Here is a 24,090-nt window from a genome sequence, read left to right as displayed (position 1 = left end):
GTTTATTTCTTTAATTAGAATACCATAGCGCATTTATTATACATAAAGTAAAGTATACTTTGTGTAGTTTTAAAGCTTAGAAAATTAGAAAGTGGAAAATTATGTTTTATGGGGACCTGGGAATTGATTATTTTTGGGATACACTCTTTTTGCCTAACACACTCTGTCTGGGAACCAATTAAGTTTGTAAGCCATGGTATCACTGTACTGTAAGTCAATAAAAAAGCACTGTTCGTCATTTACAAAATCGTGTTGAAATGAATATAATAAAAATATGTTTTGTCCTTTCTTTTTAGCGACAAAATCACTTCTGATTTGGTTTCTAAAATCGGAGATAAGAACTGGAAGACTAGAAAGGAAGGCCTTGAAGAGGTTACAGCCATAATCTCAGAAGCAAAATTCATCACAGCTAACATCGGGGAGCTCCCTTTGGCCTTGAAAGGACGACTTGGTGATTCCAACAAGATCCTGGTGGGTGGAATATAAATAAATAAATATATATCGCTTGGGGCAAAAAAATGATCATACAACATCATCCAGTGTGGGTCCTTGGGCAAGACCCTTCACGCTAATGCCTACCTCATACAATTATGAGAAACAATAAATCGGATGACATGCCAGCTCAGACGTCGCCTGGCCAAGCAAGGTCTGCGTCAGGTGCTGGGGAACCAGAGCACCTTGATGAAAAATGGCTGATGACTCTGAAAGAGGAGCACCCTCCCTGAACAGAACCCAGTTACCATCACAGCGGCAGACATACAAGAAAGAGTCTCGGATATGAAAAACTGGACGGCACCAGGCCCGGTTGCTGATGGATGGGACTCATCCAGGATGGCTAACCGAAGGGCGAACAATCATGATCATGAAGGACTCCTCAAAGGGTACAGTTCCTTCCAACTTTCGCCCAATAACCTGTCTCTCCACAACATGGAGGCTCATGTCAGGCACACAACCAGGATCTACAGCGGGGACATCGGGATGTCATTTAGGCTGGAGAAATGTAGTCGGATGGTGACTAATAGGGGCAAGGTAGTCCACACTGAAGGGGTCTCACTCCCTGAAGGAACAATAGCAGACATTGAAAACAGCTATGAGTACCTCGGTATACGACCAGCCAATGGCAACCTCGAACTAGCAACAAGGAAAGCGGCTACGACCAAACACCTCCAGCGGGTGAGGCAAGTCCTAAGAAGCCATTTCAATGGCAACAAAAAGACACGGGCAATAAACAGATATGCCCTGCCAGTGATCAGATACCCTGCGGGTATAATAAGGTGGCCAAAGAAGGGATTCAGACAATGGATGTTAAGACCCGAAAGCTCCTCACCATGCATGGAGGATGGTCCCAAATCCAGCACACTGAGACTGTACACAAGCCGTAAGGAAGGAGGCCGGGGACTAGTGAGTGTGAGAGCCACTGTCCAGGATGAAACATGCAATCTCCATGAATACATCAAAGAGAAGGCTCCAACGGATGATGGACTCAGAGAATGTCTCAGACAATGGGGAACAGAGGATGATGTGCTGGGAGAGGGAGCATCATGGGGGGAAAATCCCATACATGGGATGTACCACCGAACCATAACTGAAATGGCTGGTCTCAAGACTTCCTATCAGTGGGTAGAGAGGGCTGGCCAAAAGGACAGAACAGAGGCACTCATCCTGTCTGCTCAAGAGCAGACCCTGAGCACCAGAGCCATAGAAGCACAGATATACCACACCAGGCAAGACCCAAGGTGTTGGTTGTGCAAAGAGTCACCTGAGACAATCCAACACATAACTGCAGGATGTAAGATGCTGGCAGGGAAAGCCTACATAGAGCGCCATAACCAGGTGGCTGGCATAGTCTACCGAAACATCTGTGCGGCGTATGGACTGGAAACCCCAAGGTCAAAATGGGAAACGCCTCCCAAGGTGGTAGAGAATGACCGAGCAAAGATCTTGTGCGACTTCCAGATACAGACCGACAAGATGGTAATGGCCAACCAACCAGATATTGTTGTCATAGATAAAGGACAGAGGAAAGCCGTGGCCATGAATGTAGCGGTCCAGAGTGATGGAAACATCACAAAGAAGGAACATGAGAAACTCGAGAAATATCAAGAGTTCAGAGAGGAGCTGGAGAGGGCCTGGAAGGTAAACGTGACAGTCATGCCTGTGGTGGTCGGAGCACTCGGGGCAGTGATGCCCAAACTAGACAAGTGGTTGCAACAGATCCCAGGAACAACATCGGACATCTCGGTCCAGAAAAGCGCGGTGCTGGGAACAGGGCAGAACCCTCAAGCTTCCTGGCCTCTGGTAGGGGGTCCGAGCTAAAATGGACACAACCGGGGAGGGGGGGGGGGGTTATTTATTTTTATATATGCAAAGCAAATTTGCCCTCTCCCACACAGTTTAAAATCTGTTTGAACACTCAATACAGGATCTTTGTAGTGCATTACAATACATTTGGGATGAATTGACTTTGAAATCATTGTATTCTGCTTTTACCGTATTTTTTGGATTATACGTCGCTCCGGATTATAGGTCGCACCAGCCAAAAAATGCATAATTAAGAAGAAAAAAACATATATAGGTCGCACTGGAGGATAAGTCGCATTTTTGGGGGAAATTTATTTGTGATAGAGATTTCTGATACAGAGACATTTGCGTTGCATGAAGCGGTAACACCAAGAAGGGCCTCCTGCAAAGCCGTTTATATTCATCTCCTTGGCAATGGCCGGGGCGTGGAGACGAAACTGCACCATTGACAAACCTCTCCCAGCAGCACGTTGTTCAAGCACCCATGCGTGAACTCGTTCCTCCAACTGCGGCCACCGAGCTTTTCGCCCGCGATTACCTTTTTTTGTTTTCTTCATTTCAGTAAGCGCAACCTCTGCTTTTCGCCAGTGCCTTACAAGTTTTTCGCTCACTCCCACCTTCTTTCTGCTGCTCGATTGCCGTTTTCGGCTGCATATTTCACTAGCTGCAGCTTGTAAACTGCAGAATATGACTTTCTTTTCGGTGCCATTTTTATTCTGCTCTTCTCAGTTGTGTTTATAAATAACAGGTGTTACAGAAAAATCTGACCCTCCAGAAACCGCGACCGCAGGGACGACAGATTCTGACGGGTCACAGATTTTCCTGTAACACCTGTTATAGAAATGTGTAGGCTACTGTCTCTGCGCTCACAGATTTTGACGGCTCACAGATGTTTCAACACCACAATATCAGCACAGGCCTAGAGCGTGCTCTTGCGGTTTAATGTGAAAATAACGTGAAATGATATACAGTAATAAAAAAGCATATATAAGTCGCTCCGATTTTACACAATGTCATGGCTTCATTGGAACTGTAGTTTGATCACTATCCATGTAACATTAACATGTAACAGTAACATTATGCACTGTGAATGAAAAGGTTTCTATAGCCGTCATATGTACTTCTTTGAAGGTGTCGGACGTTTCGCTTCTTTTCGTTTCTTATCCAAGAGGCTTCGTCAGCGATCTAAACTAAAGTCTTTTACTGGTAGTTTCAGCCCTATATATATATATATATATATATCCCTACTGTCCAGACGTGGCGGTGCCAGACTCTGTTATGATTGGTCCCTGCTCTCAGGTTGGGAGGAGCAGAGGACTACTCTCTGCGGCCACATTGATTACTTCTATTGTTATGACTGATTACTTCTATTGTCCTCCCTGAGTATGAGGTCTACGACTGCCCCGATTGCTCTGGTATCACCTCATCAGCTTAACTAAGCCTATGTTGCCTAAGAAGTCTGTTGTACGACCGATCCAAATTGAACCTCACCCCACCATGGTGATTTAGTGAAGGGTTTTGCTCTTTTATGAAAATAGCTTCTTTTACTCCCCTTTCTAACCATCTATTTACTTTCGCTAAGATTTTAACCTCATTGTCGTCATCTGAGTGGTTGCTCAAGAAGCTATTGTCATAAAACAGCAAAATCCATCACCAAATCGCCATGGTGGGGTGAGGTAACATCCGAGTTCCGACTGTTCCGACAAAACAGTCGTAAGTCAAACGGTCGCAAATCGAAAAGCATTCAAAATGGCTCACGCTGGCATCTCCTGTACGACAGGATAGTATATGATGTCAATCTGTTGTTTTTAAGCAACATTTTCTATTGAATACAATTATATACCAATATGTTGACAGTTCATTTATAAATCTTATAATTTTTAGTGTCATTTTAATGATTTTATATTCCGTACTATCAATTTTTATTCTATATTTTTGATTATTCCCCTGGTCCTCTTTTTGGGACCAGCGCTTTGTTTTGTAGCTTAATAAATCATCATGCACGGACCTCTGTCGTGTTGCTGACTGTAGAAGTGGCAGCCGTAGAATAAAAAGAAAAAAATGTCTGGTGGTCGTAACTCGCGCCAGTCGTAAACCGGATGTTACCTGTATATCGGGCCGAAACTACCATTAAGAGACTTTAGTTCGCTGACTAAGCCTCTTGTATAAGAAGCGAAACGTCCGACACCTTCAAAGAAGTACAGATGACTGCTGAAGAAACCTTTTCGTCGATGGACCACTCCTGTACAACTGAGAGCTTACACAGACATGCACTGTGCAATACAAATTTATGAATACAATCAAGGGGGCCGTTCAAATTAGAAATTCAGATGTTTATAAAATTGCATTGTATGTCAAGGTGCAACAGAGCCTGACCATCCTGCAGCAACTTGCCACCGCTATGGGGCCTGGACTCAAACAGCATGTTAAAACACTCGGATTCCCCATCTTCACTGTGCTTGGAGACAGTAAGGTACCAAAGATGAGCGCACAAGATATTCACATGCATCATTTCATGTATTATTATTATCATTCATTATTTTCTGCATCAGTCATGTTTTGATTTGTATTGATTGCATGTATGCTCTTAATATGCAATGTTTATCTGTATGTAGCCAAATGTCAGAGCTGCTGCAATGGCCACTCTGCAAGCCTGGGTGGAGCAGACTGGGATGAAAGAATGGCTGGAAGGAGATGAGCTATCAGAGGAGTTAAAGAAGGAAAATCCCTTTTTACGACAGGAGGTACATAGTACATAAAGATCAGGGGGAGAAAAACCAATCATCTCATTCATTCAATTCTTGATGGAAAATTAGGGCCATATTGATTTTTAAGCCCTTATTCGTTGTGTATAATCATTTTCCAAAACCTAACAATGTCCTTCCTCTCAAAGTTGTTGGGCTGGTTAGCTGACAAGTTGCCCACCCTGAGATCTGTGCCTGGTGATCTGATGGGTTGCGTACCCAATCTATATGCATGCCTAGAAGACAGAAATGGTGACGTGAGGAAGAAAGCTCAGGATGCTCTCCCCACATTCATGATGCACCTTGGTTATGACAAGATGAACAAGGCTACAGGCAAACTCAAGGTACAGGAAAATGTCTTTGAATTGCAAAACTGTTTAAATTTCTAAACAGTAAAGTATAGTGCTTTCTATAATATTATGTGTATTTATGCTTCCCTCCTATCAGGCATCTTCCAAAGACCAGGTGTTAGCCATGTTGGAAAAGGCCAGAGCAGTGATGCCAGCTAAACCTGCACCTCCAACCAAAAGTGGAGGTGCTAAAGGCCCATCAGAGCAGAGTAGAGACGGTTTGTCCCACTCCATAACTGTATCGCTGTGCATTATCGAGTCTTTGAAACGGTGCACATTAAAATTTTAGCATGGCTCCAGTGGTTTTCATCCGTTAATTATTATTAAAGATAGGAAGATATACTTTTGCAGGCGTCAAAAGCTCCGCAACAAGACACAACCTTCAGCTCTTCTTATTGCTTGCAACAAGTTAAACCCAAAGGTTTGCTATACGCACTACGAGTGATTAAAGCAGCACAAATAAACAAAAAACAAAAAAACAGGCGAGCAAAAGTGGTGTTTTATATCAGTATTATTCGCTGGATAATCTGTATACTAAATGTGTGAATATCAATGGACAAAGGTTCAACATTTTATAATCATTTTGAATAACCTTACAAATATTCAATATACCTGACTGACGTATCTTTTTACTTGTTTTTTTATGTAGAATTATGTAATAATAATATGGCCCAAGAGTAAAGATGGTCTTTCAAGTAATATTTATTTATATAGCCCTTATTCACAAAGAGTCTCATAAGTCTTCAAATGCCCAGTTGTAAAATATTAATGGCATCCTGTCGTGCGGCGAGACAGCAAGCAGGTGGAAAGTTGGTAAAAGTTCACTCAGCCAGATGCAGGAAGGGTATTGTGAGTTTTCTTTATTTGAAGTTGATATCAGTTTTCGGCAGGCCCCAGGTAACACTGCTCTCCAGCTTGTCCTTTGTCCCTCTTCTTCCTCCTCGAAGTGACTGGCTCAGTCTAGTTTTAAAGGTGCTTCACCTGAGCTTCTGGCCAATCAGGTCCCAGCGGCAATTGGCCATTCCCAGGTGGTTGCAATCACCTTCTCAATCAGTCTAAATCAATTAGTGGTCGCCCAACTCTGTTTTGGATGGGGAGAAATGCGCACCTTTCTCCCATCCAAAATCCAGAACACACAAAATTATTTAACATTTCTTTTAGCATCATGACACATCCCCTGCCCCAAACCACCAGGGAGAAAAGCCATCCAAGGAAAAATAAGAAACCAAGATGGATGCCAAGTGGGCAAGATTTGACACAATATTATAATATACAATGTTAGTTAGAATGTTATCAAGGTCCATTCAATTGGATTAAACCGCTGCAGATAGATTCCTTTTGTTGATAGTGGTCCCCCTTAGTTGGTCAATTAAGAAATCTTCATCGCAGTGCCTCATAGTTTTCAACCCAGATCTTGTGCAGCTAATTTGGGAGAAACCATCTCCATCTGGATCGAAGCAGAATACCGGGACCGCCAATTGTGTCATCATTACCGAGCCCCATCTCCTGATCAGGGAGGAGGAGGAAGGTCAAAAAGAGTCATTGGCACGACAAAAAGGCAACATATAGTTTCTCAAAATGCTGAGTTGTTGAAACAATAGAGTCATATGTCGGTTTTAAACCTTTATGTATATGTCATATGTCGGTTTTAAACATTTCAAATACACTGCCTGCTCTAAATTCCATTCCATAGCACTGAAACTCGTATATAAACCGCTCTAGAACCTCCACAAGTCGAGTAGACCCGAGAACGAGGTCCAGTTATCGACACACCAATTTGCTGCAAATGCGAACCAGACATCGGTTAGGTGAGGTTAGGTCTGCTAAACCTTTCATCATTGCCTCTTGCAGGCAAGGGGCCAGAAACAATTACTCGACCATGTTCGTCTTTTTGTCTCGAGTGTCGTTGAAGCTGTTGTGTATCAAAATGTCTGAGTGGCTATTGTTAGCCTAAGGTTAGCTTCAATGTCAGTTGAGCACATTATTCAATGTCACTTATATACATTACAGTGGCCCTGTACCTGTAACTATAGTTCCTGTTTTGTTCAAAGTTATGGTGTTTGTCTTTTGAAAATGTGTTTTAATGTTTACACTTAGTCAGATTGACATTTATGTTGGCAAATGACGATGATCCCACATTGTCTGCTTTTATTGTTTACAAATGTTTTCATATTTTTACAGCCTCCAGGTCACAGGCAGTCAGTGAGGATACTGCCGAAAATAAGCCTGAAGTTAAAAAAGTCAGAGGAGGAGTAGCTGCCAAGAAGGTACTGTATGTCTGTGTAACCAGCTGTTTCAAACATATTTTCAGTTATCATTTTACTGCAATTGATGGCGATGTAGAATTTGTCTTTATTCTAATCATGGGGCTGGCCAATATGGTGCTATCAATATTTTGCATTGAGCAATGATTTGTTCTATCTACCCAAAATAAGGACAGAAGAGAAAAAAGGCTGATAATTTTACTTTATTGTAATGTTCAATTTTGAATAGAAAACAGGCCAATACCACTTTGAAAAAGTCAGATAATCTGGCAAATATAAAGACTAAATAAACATATTTATTATACTACGTGCTCTGTAGTTCTTAGTACTGCTAGTTGACGCGGCAAACAAAAAAATCACAATCAGCCATATTTATGATTATAATTTATTTAAAGTAAGAAAAAGAGTTACATTGATTCAAGGTTAAATTCAGAATATTTCAATTAAATATTAAGAGGAAAATTATATTTTAAAGAATCTGTTAAAAATTTTGAGGACATAACCTTACTACATTATAATGTATAACTATATACGTACTGTACATTGTAATGGACCGTGCAACGTTGCTCCACCAGCAGTGCATGGTAACTGCTTATATGTGGAAGGGGCTGCCCCAAAACAGCATTGTAGATTGTGACATGAACCTCCAACATTGTTGTAGCAAACAAATATTATCTTTGAATGCACCAAGATCTCTGAGCTACTTTATTTTATTTATTTATTTGGGCGGGCACGGTCATGCCAGGAGTTGACAGTTCATTCATGTTTTCTTTACACTATTGTGAATTGAGTACTAAACTGTGGCTCAGCGCTTGTTTAACACCACAGCTACAGAATGTCAAAGACTGTAAACTTTTACTCCCACATTACCTATGTATCAGGAATACGTATGTGTAAGCTCTCAGTCGTACAGGAGTGGTCCATCGATGAGAAGGTTTCTTCAGCCGTCATATGTATCCCTAATGTCCAGACTGGACATTAGGGATATATAAATAGGGCCGATACGACCAGTAAGACTTTAGTTCGCTGACGAAGCCTCTTGGATAGGAGGCGAAACGTCTAGTCAACTTAGAGACATGCCCATGCCAATTTTTTTGTTTAGTTTTTTCCCCTTACGATAAGTTCAACAAAAGCATTTTGCATTGATACTTATGACATGTTTATCATTGTACGTATCAATATTGTATTATCGCTAAATCCTAAATAGGTATTTGTTTCTTGTTGAAATATGAACATAATGTATTTCTTTTGAGTCTCAACCCCATCGTTTATTTTTCTTATTGAATCTATATTGTAGACAGTCGGTATCTGTATTGTATATAGTCCCCCACAAATTCTTTATTATATTGCCATTTACACCTTATTTATGGAATGGATATCTAAAAACGGGAATATTTGTACTCATACGCTTTGATCATCTCCTCTTTCATTTAGAACTGCTTCATGTCACAAAGAGTGTACAGAAAGTGCTGAAGAATGAATGACTCTGCATTGTCATTATGTTATTTGTTTATTTGTTTTTTTTTACTTCATGTTACTTCCGGGTTGAGTGAATGCTGGAGCGTGTGGCTGCCGCTGCTCACCCGGAGAAACAAATATCTGTCGCTGTAAAGTGTCCTTGAGAGTTTTGAAAGGCGCTTATAAATGAAATGTATTATTATCTAAAATCTTAGGATTGTTCTATAGTCCAGTCAGGATTTAGAGCAAAATAAACTCAGTACAGTATTTTTAATTTTAACATTGGTCCTGTTTGTATATCAGTTGTCAAATGTTTTGAGCAGGCGCAACCATATTGGAAACTGAGTGCTAGGGTATACTGTTCACCAAGAATTTGGATTTAATGTGAGGGGCTACCAATTTGATCAACGCTCTATTGTCACTGTCATTGTGCCTGCTTGCCAATTCATTGGTAAGCTATTTTGGAACTCTCTGGCAGGGTGCTCTTGTGGAGCTTGGGATTGCCTGTCAACAGGCCCCATGTTGATGACCTCTGTTTTAGACATTTGGTGGTGTTATATGTCTGTGTAAATCATTTGTTAAGACTTGCTTAATTCTTGACTGAGATCTCAACGTTATTTGGTTTTTCTGTTCGATCAGCAATCTTCTCCCCCTGAGGAACCTGACACTACTCTTCCCTCAAAGGACAAAGACAGTAATGCTAATAAAAAGCCCCTCAAAGGGAAAACTGCTGCTGGCAGTCAACAGGTAGATGTGGAACATATGTGCTCCTGAGAGACAATTGTTGCACAACTACCACTAATCAAATATTTTTGTGAGCGCTTGTTTTCAACGAGCAATGACACAGCAAACCTAAAAATGTTTGGATCGACTAATAAGTGTGCACTAAGCTTTAACACTCGCCGTGACCCTTGCTCTGGTATTTACACTGTCCAATCCTGAGATTATAGTTACTAATGGCGGTATTACTATTAAAATGTATTATCAAACTAATACAAACTAATCTGAGATAAAATCTTACTAATTCATGTACACATTTTAAAATAAATCAATGCTTCTCACAATTTATGATTAAAATTGCAGTGCCTGCATGCTTCAAAATTCAGAACACAATTGATTAGTGTTTTCATGTTACTGCTCTGCATGAATGTAGTTATTGCATGTTTCCGGAATAATAATCATAGTCGATTTTCACTTATTTTGACTCGCATACAGTACATATTTCTTCTCAGTGCGATGTATGTGTTTTGTTGTGTAAACTATTAATGTTTAAACATTTCAGACATTTTGGCCTTGTCTCATTTTTATTCCAGAGTACAACTGCCAAGAAGCCTGCAGCCAAAGGAATGAAGGATGAGGAGGACAGGTCTGGACCCCTCTTCATCCTTGTCCCTAATGCGAAAGAGCAGAGGATCAAAGAGGAGAAGCAACTGAAGGTGCTTGACTGACTACATTGATCAAGAAACGAGAGCAAAGAACATTATAAGCTCTTAGCTTTGAACTCATTATAGAGTGAAAATCCAGTTCAATACTCTTACTTGCTATACAGTGTATTGTGAAATATTATGGTTCTCTGTATCACTAAAAGTAAAACATCACACCTGCAGTAAGCTTTGAACTTGGTTGTCCTCCCTAATAGATTTTGAAGTGGAACTTCATCACTCCTCGCGATGAATATTTGGAGCAGCTGAAGACTCAGATGTCTACCTGCTTTGCCAAGTGGCTCCAGGATGAACTCTTCCATCTTGACTTCCAGAGACACGTCAAGGCCATTAGTGTCATGATTGAGGTCTGGACGCATGTGTTGGTTGATGCTTTGTTTTTCTGAAGAAATTTTAGGCTTTCGAACTGTGAATTATCTCAAGCAGTCACTGAACTTGTCTTATTTCGCAGAGGTTGGAGAGTGAGAGTGATGCAACCATAAGCTGTCTGGACTTAATTCTGAAGTGGTTCACTCTTCGCTTTTTTGACACCAACACCACTGTCCTGATGAAAGTGATGGAGTATTTGAAGCTGCTTTTTACCATGCTGGACAGAGAGAACTATCATCTCACTGAGTATGAGGCCAACTCCTTTGTCCCCTATCTCCTACTCAAGGTGAGCACACCCCATACTGCATTGCAATACAGGCCATTTTTCTGTGTCTAAACTTTAAGCCTTGCTTTTTCCGTCTTTGTTTTCAAAGGTTGGGGAATCTAAGGATGTGGTTCGCAAAGATGTCCGGGCTATACTGGCCATGTTATGTAAGGTTTACCCTGCTTCCAAGGTATTTCCATACCTCATGGATGGTACCAAGTCCAAAAACTCCAAACAAAGAGCTGGTGAGTCACTCTAATATATCGAGCTATCGGTCATTGCATTTACACTACTGAAATATTATTGCTAGCTGCAATTGCAAGAATTCTTACGTGTCTTTGGGTTGACATCTACAGAATGTCTTGAGGAGTTGGGTTGTTTGATAGAAGGCTATGGAATGACTGTATGCCAACCAACTCCAGCCAAGTCTCTAAAAGAGATCGCAGTTCACATTGGTGATAGGGACACTTCTGTTCGAAATGCTGCTCTTAACACGGTTGTGGCCGTCTACAATGTCTGCGGAGACCAAGTCTATAAACTAATTGGGAATGTAAGTTTGAAGATTGCAGACATCCAGTCTTGCAAATCTATCTCCAAAACTGACATTGCGTTACCACCTTCAATCATTTCCAGTTGTCAGACAAAGATATGAGCATGTTGGAAGAGAGGATCAAACGTTCGTCAGCAAGGAAGACAGCTGCTGTTCCAGCCAAGCAAAGTGTAAATGAGCGGTCTCCAAGAGATCACTCGGCTAACCCCAATGGCACTTTCCTTCGCAAGTCTGCGCAGGAAGAACCGAACAAACTCAAGTAGGTGACCCTGAGCAACATTTACACCACCAATGTAATTTAAATGAAACAATCTTTTGCCATTTGAGTGTCAAATTATGAAGGATCAATATCACAGTTGTCAAGTGCAATCCTCATACCTCTACAGCAGGGGTCGGGAACCCCTTTTGACAAAAGGAGCCATAAAAGTAAAATACTTAGAAATGTTCTTCAGTGAGAGCAACACCCACACACACAAACACACACCCACCCACGCACACACACACGCGAAGTTACTGCTTGCCAGCCTGCACACGGCTCATTAGCTTCTACACTTGCTTTTTGCTGTCTTTCGCGGATGTTACCATTAGCATGGGGCTTATCAAAGTGCCACGGACATTCAACTGTTTCATCGTTGGTATTGTTTCATTGCAAATTAGAATCGGAACCTTTTCTCTCCACAAAGGCGAATCCTTTGTCCATTCAACTTAAAGTGCATGATACTCGTCATTTTTTTTACTTGTTTTATTTAAAACGGCCGTTTACCTGTTTCAACATGAACGGCCAGTATAATCCAATCAAAATTGCGCTTTCCGTCAACTGCAGCCCAAACAGGAAATTAACAGCGAAAAAGTGAGAATATGTATTTAGCGTTATTGGCGAGCCAGATGCAATCATCAAAAGAGCCATATATCGCTCACAGGCCATACATTCCCGACCCCTGCTCTGAAGTCTTCAGTCTTGATTTTAACACTAAAATGGTAAGTTATGGAGCTACTGAATTAGCATAGAATGCATTAATGCAGGGGTGTGAAATTCATTTTTCCCCGTAGGCCACGTTGTACTTATGGTTTCTTCTTGAGGGCCGTTATGAAATTGGGAAAACCATGATCATATTTTATTTCCCCTACATACAGAACGCACAACAAATTAATGAACAACTGGTTTTCAAATCTGAATTCAAGAATACTGACTTATTGTGGTTTATGTATGACAATTAGAAATTTTGGTTTGGACTTTAGCAAGCATCATGGTCATCGCGGGTCAACTAAAATGATGTGGCTTGCCAGATTTGCCCACCCCGGCCGGGCCTTGACTTTGACACCTATGCCATAATCTCTGATTGTTGGCCACTCTAATGTGCACAGCATTTGCACAGTGAACAGCGCACATAGGGGTAAAAAGACTTAAATGGTTTGCTTTAATGTCCTGCTTTGCTAACAGAAAGACAAGTTTAAAAAAGAATATTAAGTGAAAAAATGTATTGTAAAAAAAGTTAAAACTTAACAGTGATTTGCTGGTATACAACCAGATGCCACCATCCACGAGTGCCACACTTAGAGAATCACTGCACTAATCCATTTCATCTCAGAATATGTTTCAATATGTATATTAACTGTCTCATCCCCCCCCCCCCCCCCACAGTCTTGTACGCTCGCTTTCTCTTCAAAGATGTACTATAGACAAATGCATTAACAAGAGTAAACGTCAAGGTCTGAACTTCACCCATTACTTATTTAAATTTTGAATTGTTCCATTGCCTGGTGAAATATCCTTAAAGGTATTAAGTGAAATGAAAATTCACCCCCTCCCATATATGGCACTGGCTTGACAGAGTCTGATAGTGCAAGCAAATGCGTCTTTTGCCTGGATGGTGGGCCTGCTGCCTGCATGTCTCTTAACTCCTCTTTTCTCCTGTGATTTCTTCTTGTTCTGTATTCTTCTTGCCTTCCTTTCCGGAGCAGACTTATGTATCGCACTTATAGGATGTGAGTACATTTTCCTCCTTCTCCGCCTCCTCATCCTCCCCCTCGTTCTCCTTCTGTGTCTGTGTCCCCTGTTGAGAATATAAAATCTTAATCAAAATGGGTGACATCTTTTGGATTGGATTGGGTTTACTTTTGGATTAGCTACTTTCAAAAGTGTAGTTCGAATGGTCATCCAATGTAACTTTTAGAATTCTTTTTTTCCATACTCCATTTTTATTGTCCAAATTGTTTCAAATATAAGTTCATTTTAGTTGTTCATGCTTAGACTATGTGTAACATTTATTTTTCTCAACCTCTTAGTAAGTGGAAACTAAAATGTATGTGTTAAGGGACAACCAACATCACTTTTTTGTTTCCTAACTGACATCAGAAAAACGTTTTATATCATCTAAAATACCCAAAACACACAGTCTATTTTTAGTCAAATGCAAAACACCAATAAAAATGACTTAGTGTCCAAAATCTGCAAAAAAAATAACCATGAAGTGGCCAGTTTCAGAAGGTCTCGCCCCCTTGTTTGTGGCATCACCCCAAGCTTTGCTGGAGAATCAAAACAATGGCTTCAGATTCGGAGAATATGCTTTCTTGTTACTCATCCAGTTATGAATATGATTAAAATAGTTCTGAAGAGGAAAGCATACATGTTTGCAATCGATTCAAGAATTTATTCCGTTTGAGGCAATGGGGGGGTAAAATGTAGCACTAAAAAAGAGGCAGAAAATTGCGACAAAGCTCCGTGTAAGGAATTCAGCCCTTTTCCACAGGCTGATTAATTCCTTACACGGAGCTTTGTCGCCCTCTTCTGCCTCTTTTTGGTGCAACATGAATTGCACAAGAATTTATTTAATGCCATTTTGAGGCAACATTGGGGAGAAACGATCACCAGAAAAGAGGCACAAAATGGCGACCTCCTGTGGCCACCTCCGTCTCCACAGGCTGATAAATTCCTTATATGGAGCTTGGACACCCTCTTCTGGCGGCTTTTGAGTGCAACACAAGGTTTTTCAGACCACACAACTACAGCATAATGCATTGACGTGATGGAAGGACCGCTACAATGTGTCCTTTTTTCGGTCAGGGGCGTTCCTTCAGTGACGCAGGGTGAGGACTCGTCACCAACTCAAAAACAAGACTTCCGGAATATTTGGCGTGAGTCTTAAAACGTAAAATAGGGTCGTTGTTGTTGACATAAAAGCAAATGTTCAGGAATTTTATTTAGGTGAGTCACTTATTGAGGTCGTTGAGCATGTTGGCCCTCTGATGGCACTTAGCAGGCTAGCGGGAGTTCCAGGCCAGATTCGGAGTTGGCATCAGTTCTGTCTTTTACCACCAGTGAAAATATCTGCACCTCTGGTGCTTAAACTGATGGCAATTATTTGATCTGCCAGACTCCGACACCAACCAAACCACAGGGCGGTGTTATCATGACGATCGTAGATGTTAAGGAATGACTCTGGACAAAGCTCAAATAACCTGCGATTCACTGGATAGTGCACGTGCAAACCATTTTTCTGTACTGTCAAAATGAGGCCACGAAAATCGGACCCTACTTGTCACGATCTTTCCCGTGAAATCGTCATTCCTGGAGAATAAGTCCTTGTCAAAGTTGAACAATTTTAGGTGTTGATTAGTTGAAGATTAGCAACACAAGAATTTGACAAGAGGAATTTGGCACCAGTTTATAATTGCATTATTAATCATGGCGTCTCACTTGACTTTGACTTGAGACAATTTTGAGCTGACTGAGGTGCAATCAAGTTCACCGTGCGAAAGCGCTCTGACATAGTTTAATCTGGTGTGCAAGTATTTTCTGTACTATTGCGTACCAGTGGCTTACTGACGTGCATTTTGTATGCAAGTGTGGAAGGGAAAGTTTTTTTTTTTTTTTTTTTTTTTTTTTTAAATACACCACACTAACGAGGAATGTGAACAGGGTTGTGGTCCATTTATAGCCACACTATGGTCACGATCAGAAACATTTCCATGTTTGATGAGTTAACATCCTAAAGCTGATAATCTGCATTGCGAGCGAGTCCATTTTTTTCTGTGAAAGAATCACACGTCACCTCCAGCTCTCACTGGCTTCATCCAAACTGTAGAATTGTGAGGTCAACTTTTGCATAATATTTAGATGTGTATGCTTTTGGTAAAAATTTTCAAACTCTGACACATTCCTGGTTTGTTTTGGATTGGATTGGATTTGCCTTTACTAGTCTCGCAGTGGAGACATTTACATTTCACAGCAGCAAAGTTATGAAAGTAGAAAAACAAAATACATGCGCTGCTGGAAAGGCAGCCACTCTCGCGGCGCCGTCTGGAAGTCAAAAGAACAAAAAAAAAAAACTAAATAACAACAAAAAAACTAAATAACAAATAACATGACAACACAAAGACACAGAGAGTCATTCATTCTGAAGCACTTTCTGTCCCCTCTTTGTTACACAAAGCAGTTCCACATGAAAGAGGAGAGGATCAGGGACATCATGGTGGAATGTGCACGTCGACTACAAGCTAAATGTTGAAAGCAAACACGCAGCTGTAGCATGAAGAGACGAAGAGATTGTCTCACATCTCCTGTCCCACATAAATCCGCTTCAATTCCAAGCCGCGACAGTTCCACATCCGCGCTCCTTATCGCGGGCTCCTCAAGCCATGTATCCATCCAGCCGCAGACTGTCTTAACAGCACTGACCTTCCACTGAACAAAGCGGGGCTGTGAAGATGCTGCCCATTACAGGCGCAAAAAAGCACAATGGCCCCTGTGGTGTCCAGCGATGACAGTCGAATGGCACCGACATTCCTCCCATTCAAAAACAGTACTGGCATATTCATGCTGCCGAAAAGGCGCAACCGCTCAGCACAGTCTCCTCCTTGATGAATGTCGTGGTCAAAAACGCTGAAAAACAATCCGTATCCATTCCACACGACGCACAACAACACAAAGTGACAAAAGAAAACACAAAACAATACACAAACAACAACAAAAAGCAAGGCTCATGAGAGCACTTGCTGACGGCTGCCTACTCGGCGCCATCTTGGACTCCTTTTAATTGACTTATTTTTTATTTATTAAAAGGCATTTCGCCGTTGGTCATTAATCTTCAGGGCAATAGATTCAGTTGATTGACTCTAAAAACGCTCCAAATCGATAAAATATCTAAAAGTCCTGATGTATTCATTAATTCATGATATAAAAACATCACAGTGTTCTACTGATTAGTACATACCTAACTTGACATCCATATCTCTCCCGTAGTCAAACCCGTCAAAACGCCCAACACAGTGACTCGTCTCACATGCCAATCCCCAAAGAGTTCCAATTAGACCTGGACATGATTGAGATGGACCAGAGCAGAGTAAACGAGCTGCCAGATCTTGTACAGCACAAGCTTGATGAGCTGCTGGAGCCCATTGTGATCCCTGAGCCCAAGTATGTCTAACCCAGACACACAAGAGATACCCTGAACCGATCTTGGACATGGAAGTTAATGTTCATTTTAATGCTGTTGTGTGGGTCTTTTCTCGCTCTCACTCTTCTCGTAGGATGCGTGCCATCTCTCCACACTTGGATGACCTCCACAACAGCACTGCATCCACGATAAACTTTGTCATCTCTCAGGTGGCCAGTGGAGACATTAACACTAGCATACAGGCGCTTGCACAGGTAAATATCACTGTTTGCCCTTTATTGTGTCGATTATCTTGACGGCTGTAAGGCAGTTGCATGTCATCAGATATTACTTGGGAATTTGGTGCAAGTAGCATATTATTATATTTGCATTTTTAATTATTTTGTTGTTTTCATAAACACCTTGTTCCAACTAATGTTAACAATTTGCATCTTTAACTCATTCACTGCCAGGTGATGTGCATAAATGTGTCCACTCCAGTGCTAGGGTTTTTCTCATTTTCACTCAAATTGCAGGACCCACAGAATATTGAGTTTTAGGAATACATAAACATTCAATTCAGCGTAACAAACCTTAGACTCTCTTCTTTCATCAGAAAAAAAGGAAATTCGTAAGTTATATGGGTCTGGAGTTTTCTGAGCTTGAAATGGGGGCGGCTGTACAAAATACAATAGAATATGTACACATTGATTTATGTAGCACTTTAACAACAGCTGAAGTTGTAACAAAGCGCTAACATGGACAAAAGGCAAATGCTGCCCCCTCTTAGAAGGGAAAAATATTGCCTGTGGTGTGACCAGCGCTTTATCGGCACCCACAACCCCTCCCGCAAGAAAAAGCGAAACCCCAAAAAATTCAGGAATGGAGCTCCACGGCACACTTTTCGAATCCCGAATAATTCGGGAATGGCAGCAAATTAGCTAATTACAAGTGTGTGCTTATATTGTGCGTGCCCTCCTGCGTAAATTATTATATTTCTTCTTGCGTGCTTGGAATAAAATGACAAAGAATACACTTGCCGGTTCCTTGAGTGTAGTACTGTAGTCTTGAAAATCTAGACCCTGCAAGCATTGTTAATTGTGCAAAATGAAGCAGAAATAACCCAATGACTTAAAAATACAAACAAAGCTACATACCTGTTCTGACCATCACTTTTGACTGTTTGGTGAGAAGCTTTATTATTAGCGGAGGCGGTTCTTTCCGATAGCCGGTGTCTTCAAAAACTAAGATGCAAAAACCTCCTGAGAAAATTGCAAAGCATTACATTAATATTTGTGATATAGTATCTAAATTAATGGGGAAACAATATTATTTTGTCCTCCTAGATTGATGAAGTATTGTGGCAGGAGAACAAGGCAGAGGTTATGTCAGGACACATTGACCAGTTCCTGATTGCCACAATCATGCAGCTGAGGCTCATCTACAATACCCACATGGCAGATGACAGGCTGGACAAGAAGGTTATATTCAAACTATATAGCTGCATCCTAGGAAACATGCTGTCTGTAAGTATCGTCGATAAATGAATGTTATCAGGTGAGCCTGCTGCAGAAACACTGGTGGACTCCTTATTCTGGTCCTCAGTTATTTTCTTTGGAGTCTTTGGCGAGAGAGGCTTCCATGGGTGTGTTGAAGGACTTGATTCATGGCCTGATAACATTGATCCTTGACAGCAGAGTGGAGGACACAGAGGAGGGTCAGCAGGTCATCAGATCTGTAAACATGCTCGTCATCAAAGTGCTGGAGAAGTCTGACCAGACCAACATAATTAGGTAATTGAGCCTTCGTTAACAAATAAGAAACATGATAATATCAAGTTGAACACCGGTCTTGGTTTAATTATTGAGAAATAATTTAATGGAGTTGCATTTTTCTTCAATATGAAGAGGAACAAAAACTAAACAATCGACAATTGCAAGAAAGAAAAACAATTTGGGTCAAATAGAGGAGGACAGTGTGCCAGTTTAGAAATTTATTATAGAGCAATTTTAAATTTACAGTTATCAAGTAAGCAGTCAATTTGAATGTTTTGTAAGGTTGGAAGCTCATTCGGACACATGATCAATATCAGTTGAATTTGCACTCAATAATAAAAATAATAATTAATAATACATTTTATTTATAAGCTCCTTCCAAAAATCAACAACACTTAAGTCACAAGACAAGAACAATAAATACACAGACAAAAGTATAAATAATAGAAGAATAAATAAAACTACACAAAGAATCTAATTTCAAATATAGATGAAAAGGTTTCTTCAGTCGTCGTCTGTACTTCTTTGAAGGTGTCAGACGTTTCGCTTCTTATCCAAGTTGCTTTTTCAGCGAACTAAAGTCTAGTTTAGGCCCTATATATATATACAGTAAAGTCTCGTTATATCGATAGTCCCGGTTATATCGATACTATTTCTATGCACGCACGGACAAAATTACATGCAAACAGGGTCGGATATATCGATAGTCCCGGTTATATCGATATTTTTCGGACTCCCTTGAATATCGATATAACGAGACTTTACTGTATATCCCTACTGTCCAGACATGGCGGTGCCGGACTCTTCTATGATAGGTCCCTGCTCTCAGGTTGCTCCCTGCGGCTCCACTGATTGTTCCTATTGTCCTGATCCAAATTGAACCTCCCACCACCATGTCAGTTTAGTGAAGGATTTAGCTGTTTTATGAAAATCGCTTCTTTTACTCCCCTTTCAAACCATCTATGTTCTTTCGCTAAGATTTTAACCTCATTGTCGTCAAATGAGTGGTTGTTAGCTTTTAGGTGCATATGTACTGCCGATTGAGGCCCACTAGTGTTATCCCTGCGATGTTGATAAACTTTGGGAGAGATATCCTTCTCCTGGTATATAACTTAGAAAAGGCCACTTTTAAATTAGCTAACTTAAAGCAGTGTTTTTCAACCTTTTTCAAACCAAGGCACATTTCTTCCGTTGAAATTATCTCGGGGCACACCCCCATCTGAAAATGTGGGGAAAAAAGTATTAACTGTTAATGTATGCTTTTTTTTCACATTTTATTATTATATTATTAATAATTAACAATATACCAGCCACAGCATACACAAAACACATAATGTGCAACACAATATGACAGGTCATAACATATTGTTAATAACAATTAAATAAAACAAAATATATAACAATATGTTATATTGGTAATATAAGCTTTTTTTAAACGTTGAAGAATGATTAGGAGAATTAGGAGACTTAACATAGAGGTAAAAAACAATCAGAAATAGAAACTTATTATCAGCAATTACAAACTGAACTTACCCACAAAATCTATCAGGAAGTGTGTGAATTTACTAAATCCGGTTACATGAGGCACCACAGCAAAACCAAAGAAAGACAAAAGAGTGAATTTCAAAAATTACTTTGACGGAAACAATCACAGCTTCTGGTAAACACGGGAAAAATTAGGAATCAGCAGATTTCAAGGGAGAATTTGATCAAAAATTTGTCAGACAGAGATCTCTCAGAGACAGAAAAGGCTGTACTAACAAGTTGTGTCCATAATTTGTAAAATGTTTTCAAATGACTTCTACTGAGCGTATTTTAATAAGATTCCACCGCATATAGCTATATTTTACGTTTTAAGACTCGCGCTGAACATTCAGGAAGTCTTGTTTTTGAGTTGGTGACGAGTCCGTACGTGACGTCAGAAAAGGACCGCCTCCTCACCGTAAAGAAGACGCATTGTAGCGTCTTTCCATCACGTCAATGTATTTTGCCGTACTGTTTTTAAAAACCATGTCTTATACCCAAAAGCCGCCAGCAGAGGGAGGCAAACTCCATGGTAGGAATGTATCAGCCTGTGGAAACGGGCTGATTCATTCCTCACCGGAGCTGGTCGCCATTTTCTGCCTCTTTTTGGGTGAGACATTCCCCCCCGCCCGTTTGCCTCAAAATGGCCCAAATAAATTCTTTAATCGATTGCAAACATGTATGCTTTGCTCATCAGGACTATTTGAATCATATTCATAACTGGATGTGTAACAAGAAAGCATATTCTCCGAATCTGAAGCCATTGTTTTGATTCACAAGCAATGCAAGACGTCTTGGCGTGACGTCACGAAATGGGGGCGGGACTTTCTGAAAATGCCCAATTCGCAGCTAAATTTTTTGCAGATTTTGGACACTTTAAGTCATTTTTATTGGTGTTTTGCATTTGACTAAAAATATCATACTGCATATTTTGGGTATTTTAGATGATATAAAACGTTTCTCTGGTGTCAGTTAATAAACAGAAAAGTCACGTTGGTTGTCCTTTAAATTTCTCAGTAACTCCTAAAACAATACCTACAATAGACTACATCACAGCTACTGAATCGGCTATTAGAAATACCAAACTTTCGTATGCAGAGGCAGATGAGCTACGCATTAAAATATCAGCCCTTCTCGGTAGTGCCAAACACCTCCGTCCAACATAACATTAGAAGAGAGAAAGGCATTAACTACTCGACAAAAAGATAAAAGTATTACTATTTTGCCAGCAGACAAGGGTAGGTGTACAGTGCTTCTCAACACATTGGATTATGAAGACAAAATAAATAGGTTAATCAGTGATTCTAACACCTATGAGAAACTAAAAAGGGACCGACCCTTCCAATAAATACAAGAAACGATAGACTGTCTCCAAAAGTTAGAGAAAGGAAAACGTATCGACAAACGGATGTATTTTAGATTTATACCCGGGAGACGTCCTATGGCCTGCCAAAAATACATAAAGAAGGGTTCCCCCTCAGACCCATTGTTTGTAGCATTGACTCCTCTACATACAATGTAGCCAAATATTTAAAAACTATCTTGGCTCTGTTGTTTGGTCTTCTTCTTCTTCTTCTTCTTCTTTTCCTTTCGGCTTTTCTCCTCAGGGGTCGCCACAGCGAATCAATGTCCTCCATCTATCCCGGTTTTGTGCATCCTCTTCTCTCACACCAGCTACCTTCATGTCCTCTCTGACCACATCCATAAACCTCCTCTTCGGTCTTCCTCTCGGTCTCCTGCCTGGCAGTTCAAGGCTCAGCATCCTTCTCCCGATATAGTCACTCTCTCTCCTCTGGACATGTCCAAACCATCTCAGTCTGGCCTCTCTGACTTTCTCTCCAAAGCCTCTAATATGAGTTGTTCCTCTAATGTACTCATTCCTGATCCTATCCAACCTGGTCACTCCCAAAGAAAACCTCAACATCTTCAGCTCTGCTACCTCCAGCTCTGCTTCCTGTCTTTTCTTCAGTGGCACTGTCTCCAGTCCAAACATCATGGCTGGTCTCACCACTGTTTTATACACTTTTCCTTTCATCCTAGCTGAGAAGGTTTCTTCAGCCGTCATCTGTACAAAAGTGAAGGTTTCGGACGTTTCGCCTCCTATCCAAGAGGCTTCGTCAGCAAACTAAAGTCTGACTGGTCGTATCGGCCCCATTTATATATCCCTAATGTCCAGACATGGTGGCGCCGGACACAGCTATGATAGGTCCCTACTCTCGGGGGGGCAGGGGTCCCCTCCCTGTGGCCCCACTGACTGTTCCTACATTCCTGACTAACGACTGGCCTATTACCCCCACTCCCCCCGGTATCACCTCATCAGCATAACGACCCTCATCAGCATTGCAAAAGTTGCCTAACCTGTTTTGCCTAAGCAGGCTATTGTATGAACGATCCAAATTGAACCTTACCCCACCAGATCGGTTTAATGAAGGATTTTTTTGTTTTATAAGAATCGCTTCTTTTACCCCCCTTTCAAACCATCTATGTTCTTTCGCTAAGATTTTAACCTCATTGTCGTCAAATGAGTGGTTGCTAGCTTTTAGGTGCAAATGTACTGCCGATTGAGGCCCACTAGTATTATCCCTGCGATGTTGATAGTCTTTTTTTGAGAATTTGTTGAGTCTCCCCAATGTACTGCTCTTTACAATTTTCATTGGGGAGTGGGGGTAATAGGCCAGTCGTTAGTCAGGAATGTAGGAACAGTCAGTGGGGCCACAGGGAGGGGTCCCCTGCCCCCCCCCAACCTGAGAGTAGGGACCTATCATAGCTGTGTCCTGCGCCACCATGTCTGGACATTAGGGATATATAAATGGGGCCGATACGACCAGTCAGACTTTAGTTCGCTGACGAAGCCTCTTGGATAGGAGGCGAAACGTCCGAAACCTTCACTTTTGTACAGATGACGGCTGAAGAAACCTTCTCATCGATGGACCACTCCTGTACGACTGAGAGCTTACACAGACGTTTCATCCTAGCTGAAACCCTTCTGTCACACATCACACCTGACGTTTTTCTCCAGCCTGCCTGGACACGCTTCTTCACCTCTTTTCCACACTCCATTGCTCTGGACAGTTGACCCCAAGTACTTAAGTCCTCCACCTTCTTTATCTCTTCTCCCTGTAGCATCACTCTTGCACTTGGATCCCTCTCATTCACACACATATATTCCGTCTTGCTGCAACTGATTTTCATTCCTCTCCTTTCCAGGGCATATCTCCACATCTCTAGTTTCTCCGCCACCTGTTCCCTGTTCTCGCTACAGATCACAATGTCATCTGCAAACACCATGGTACGAGGAGATTCTTGTCATCGTCTGTCAGCTTGTCCATCACGATAGCAAACAAGAAGGGGCTCAGAGCTGACCCCTGGTGGAGTCCCACCGACAGCACACCTCACAACTGCATCTGTCGTACTCTTTTTTTTTTTTTTTTTTTTTTTTTTTTTTTTGCATGAAGCCATACTGCTGCTCACAAATGTTCACTTCTGCTCCTCGTCTAGCTTCAACTACTCTTTCCCAGAGTTTCATTGTATGGCTCAACTGTATTCCTCTGTAGTTAGTACAACTCTGCACATCTCCTTTGTTCTTAAAAATGGGCACGAGTAAACTTTGTCTCCATTCTTCAGGCATCTGTTCACCATCTAAGATCTTGTTGAATAACTCAGTCAGGAACCA

General features: G+C 41.1%; 1 protein-coding gene and 1 pseudogene across 3 annotated transcripts in view; both read left to right on the top strand.

Annotated features, from left to right (window-relative positions):
- ckap5 (cytoskeleton associated protein 5) overlaps positions 1-24,090 on the top strand; it is a 64,207-nt gene that overhangs the window by 21,915 nt on the left and 18,202 nt on the right. The window contains exons 21-38 of one of the 3 annotated variants that reach the window (XM_088997530.1): positions 297-471; positions 4,661-4,774; positions 4,917-5,045; positions 5,195-5,389; positions 5,493-5,613; positions 7,577-7,662; positions 9,757-9,864; positions 10,431-10,553; positions 10,757-10,906; positions 11,011-11,214; positions 11,303-11,438; positions 11,550-11,743; positions 11,827-12,002; positions 13,706-13,729; positions 16,986-17,159; positions 17,273-17,393; positions 18,465-18,644; positions 18,724-18,911. In XM_088997530.1, coding sequence (XP_088853656.1) covers positions 297-471; positions 4,661-4,774; positions 4,917-5,045; positions 5,195-5,389; positions 5,493-5,613; positions 7,577-7,662; positions 9,757-9,864; positions 10,431-10,553; positions 10,757-10,906; positions 11,011-11,214; positions 11,303-11,438; positions 11,550-11,743; positions 11,827-12,002; positions 13,706-13,729; positions 16,986-17,159; positions 17,273-17,393; positions 18,465-18,644; positions 18,724-18,911 — 2,598 coding nt within the window. The remainder of the gene's footprint in view (positions 1-296; positions 472-4,660; positions 4,775-4,916; positions 5,046-5,194; positions 5,390-5,492; positions 5,614-7,576; positions 7,663-9,756; positions 9,865-10,430; positions 10,554-10,756; positions 10,907-11,010; positions 11,215-11,302; positions 11,439-11,549; positions 11,744-11,826; positions 12,003-13,705; positions 13,730-16,985; positions 17,160-17,272; positions 17,394-18,464; positions 18,645-18,723; positions 18,912-24,090) is intronic. The other 2 variants (XM_088997532.1, XM_088997531.1) reach the window with 2 other exon arrangements.
- Positions 482-2,302, top strand: LOC148898365 (uncharacterized; annotated as a pseudogene).

Source organism: Hippocampus bargibanti, linkage group LG05, assembly GCF_051943395.1.
Source record: "Hippocampus bargibanti isolate YZ-2025 linkage group LG05, ASM5194339v1, whole genome shotgun sequence".
Taxonomy (NCBI): Eukaryota; Metazoa; Chordata; class Actinopteri; order Syngnathiformes; family Syngnathidae; genus Hippocampus; species Hippocampus bargibanti.
Note: the sequence above shows the minus strand (reverse complement) of the source record. Positions and strands in the feature narration are given on the sequence as shown.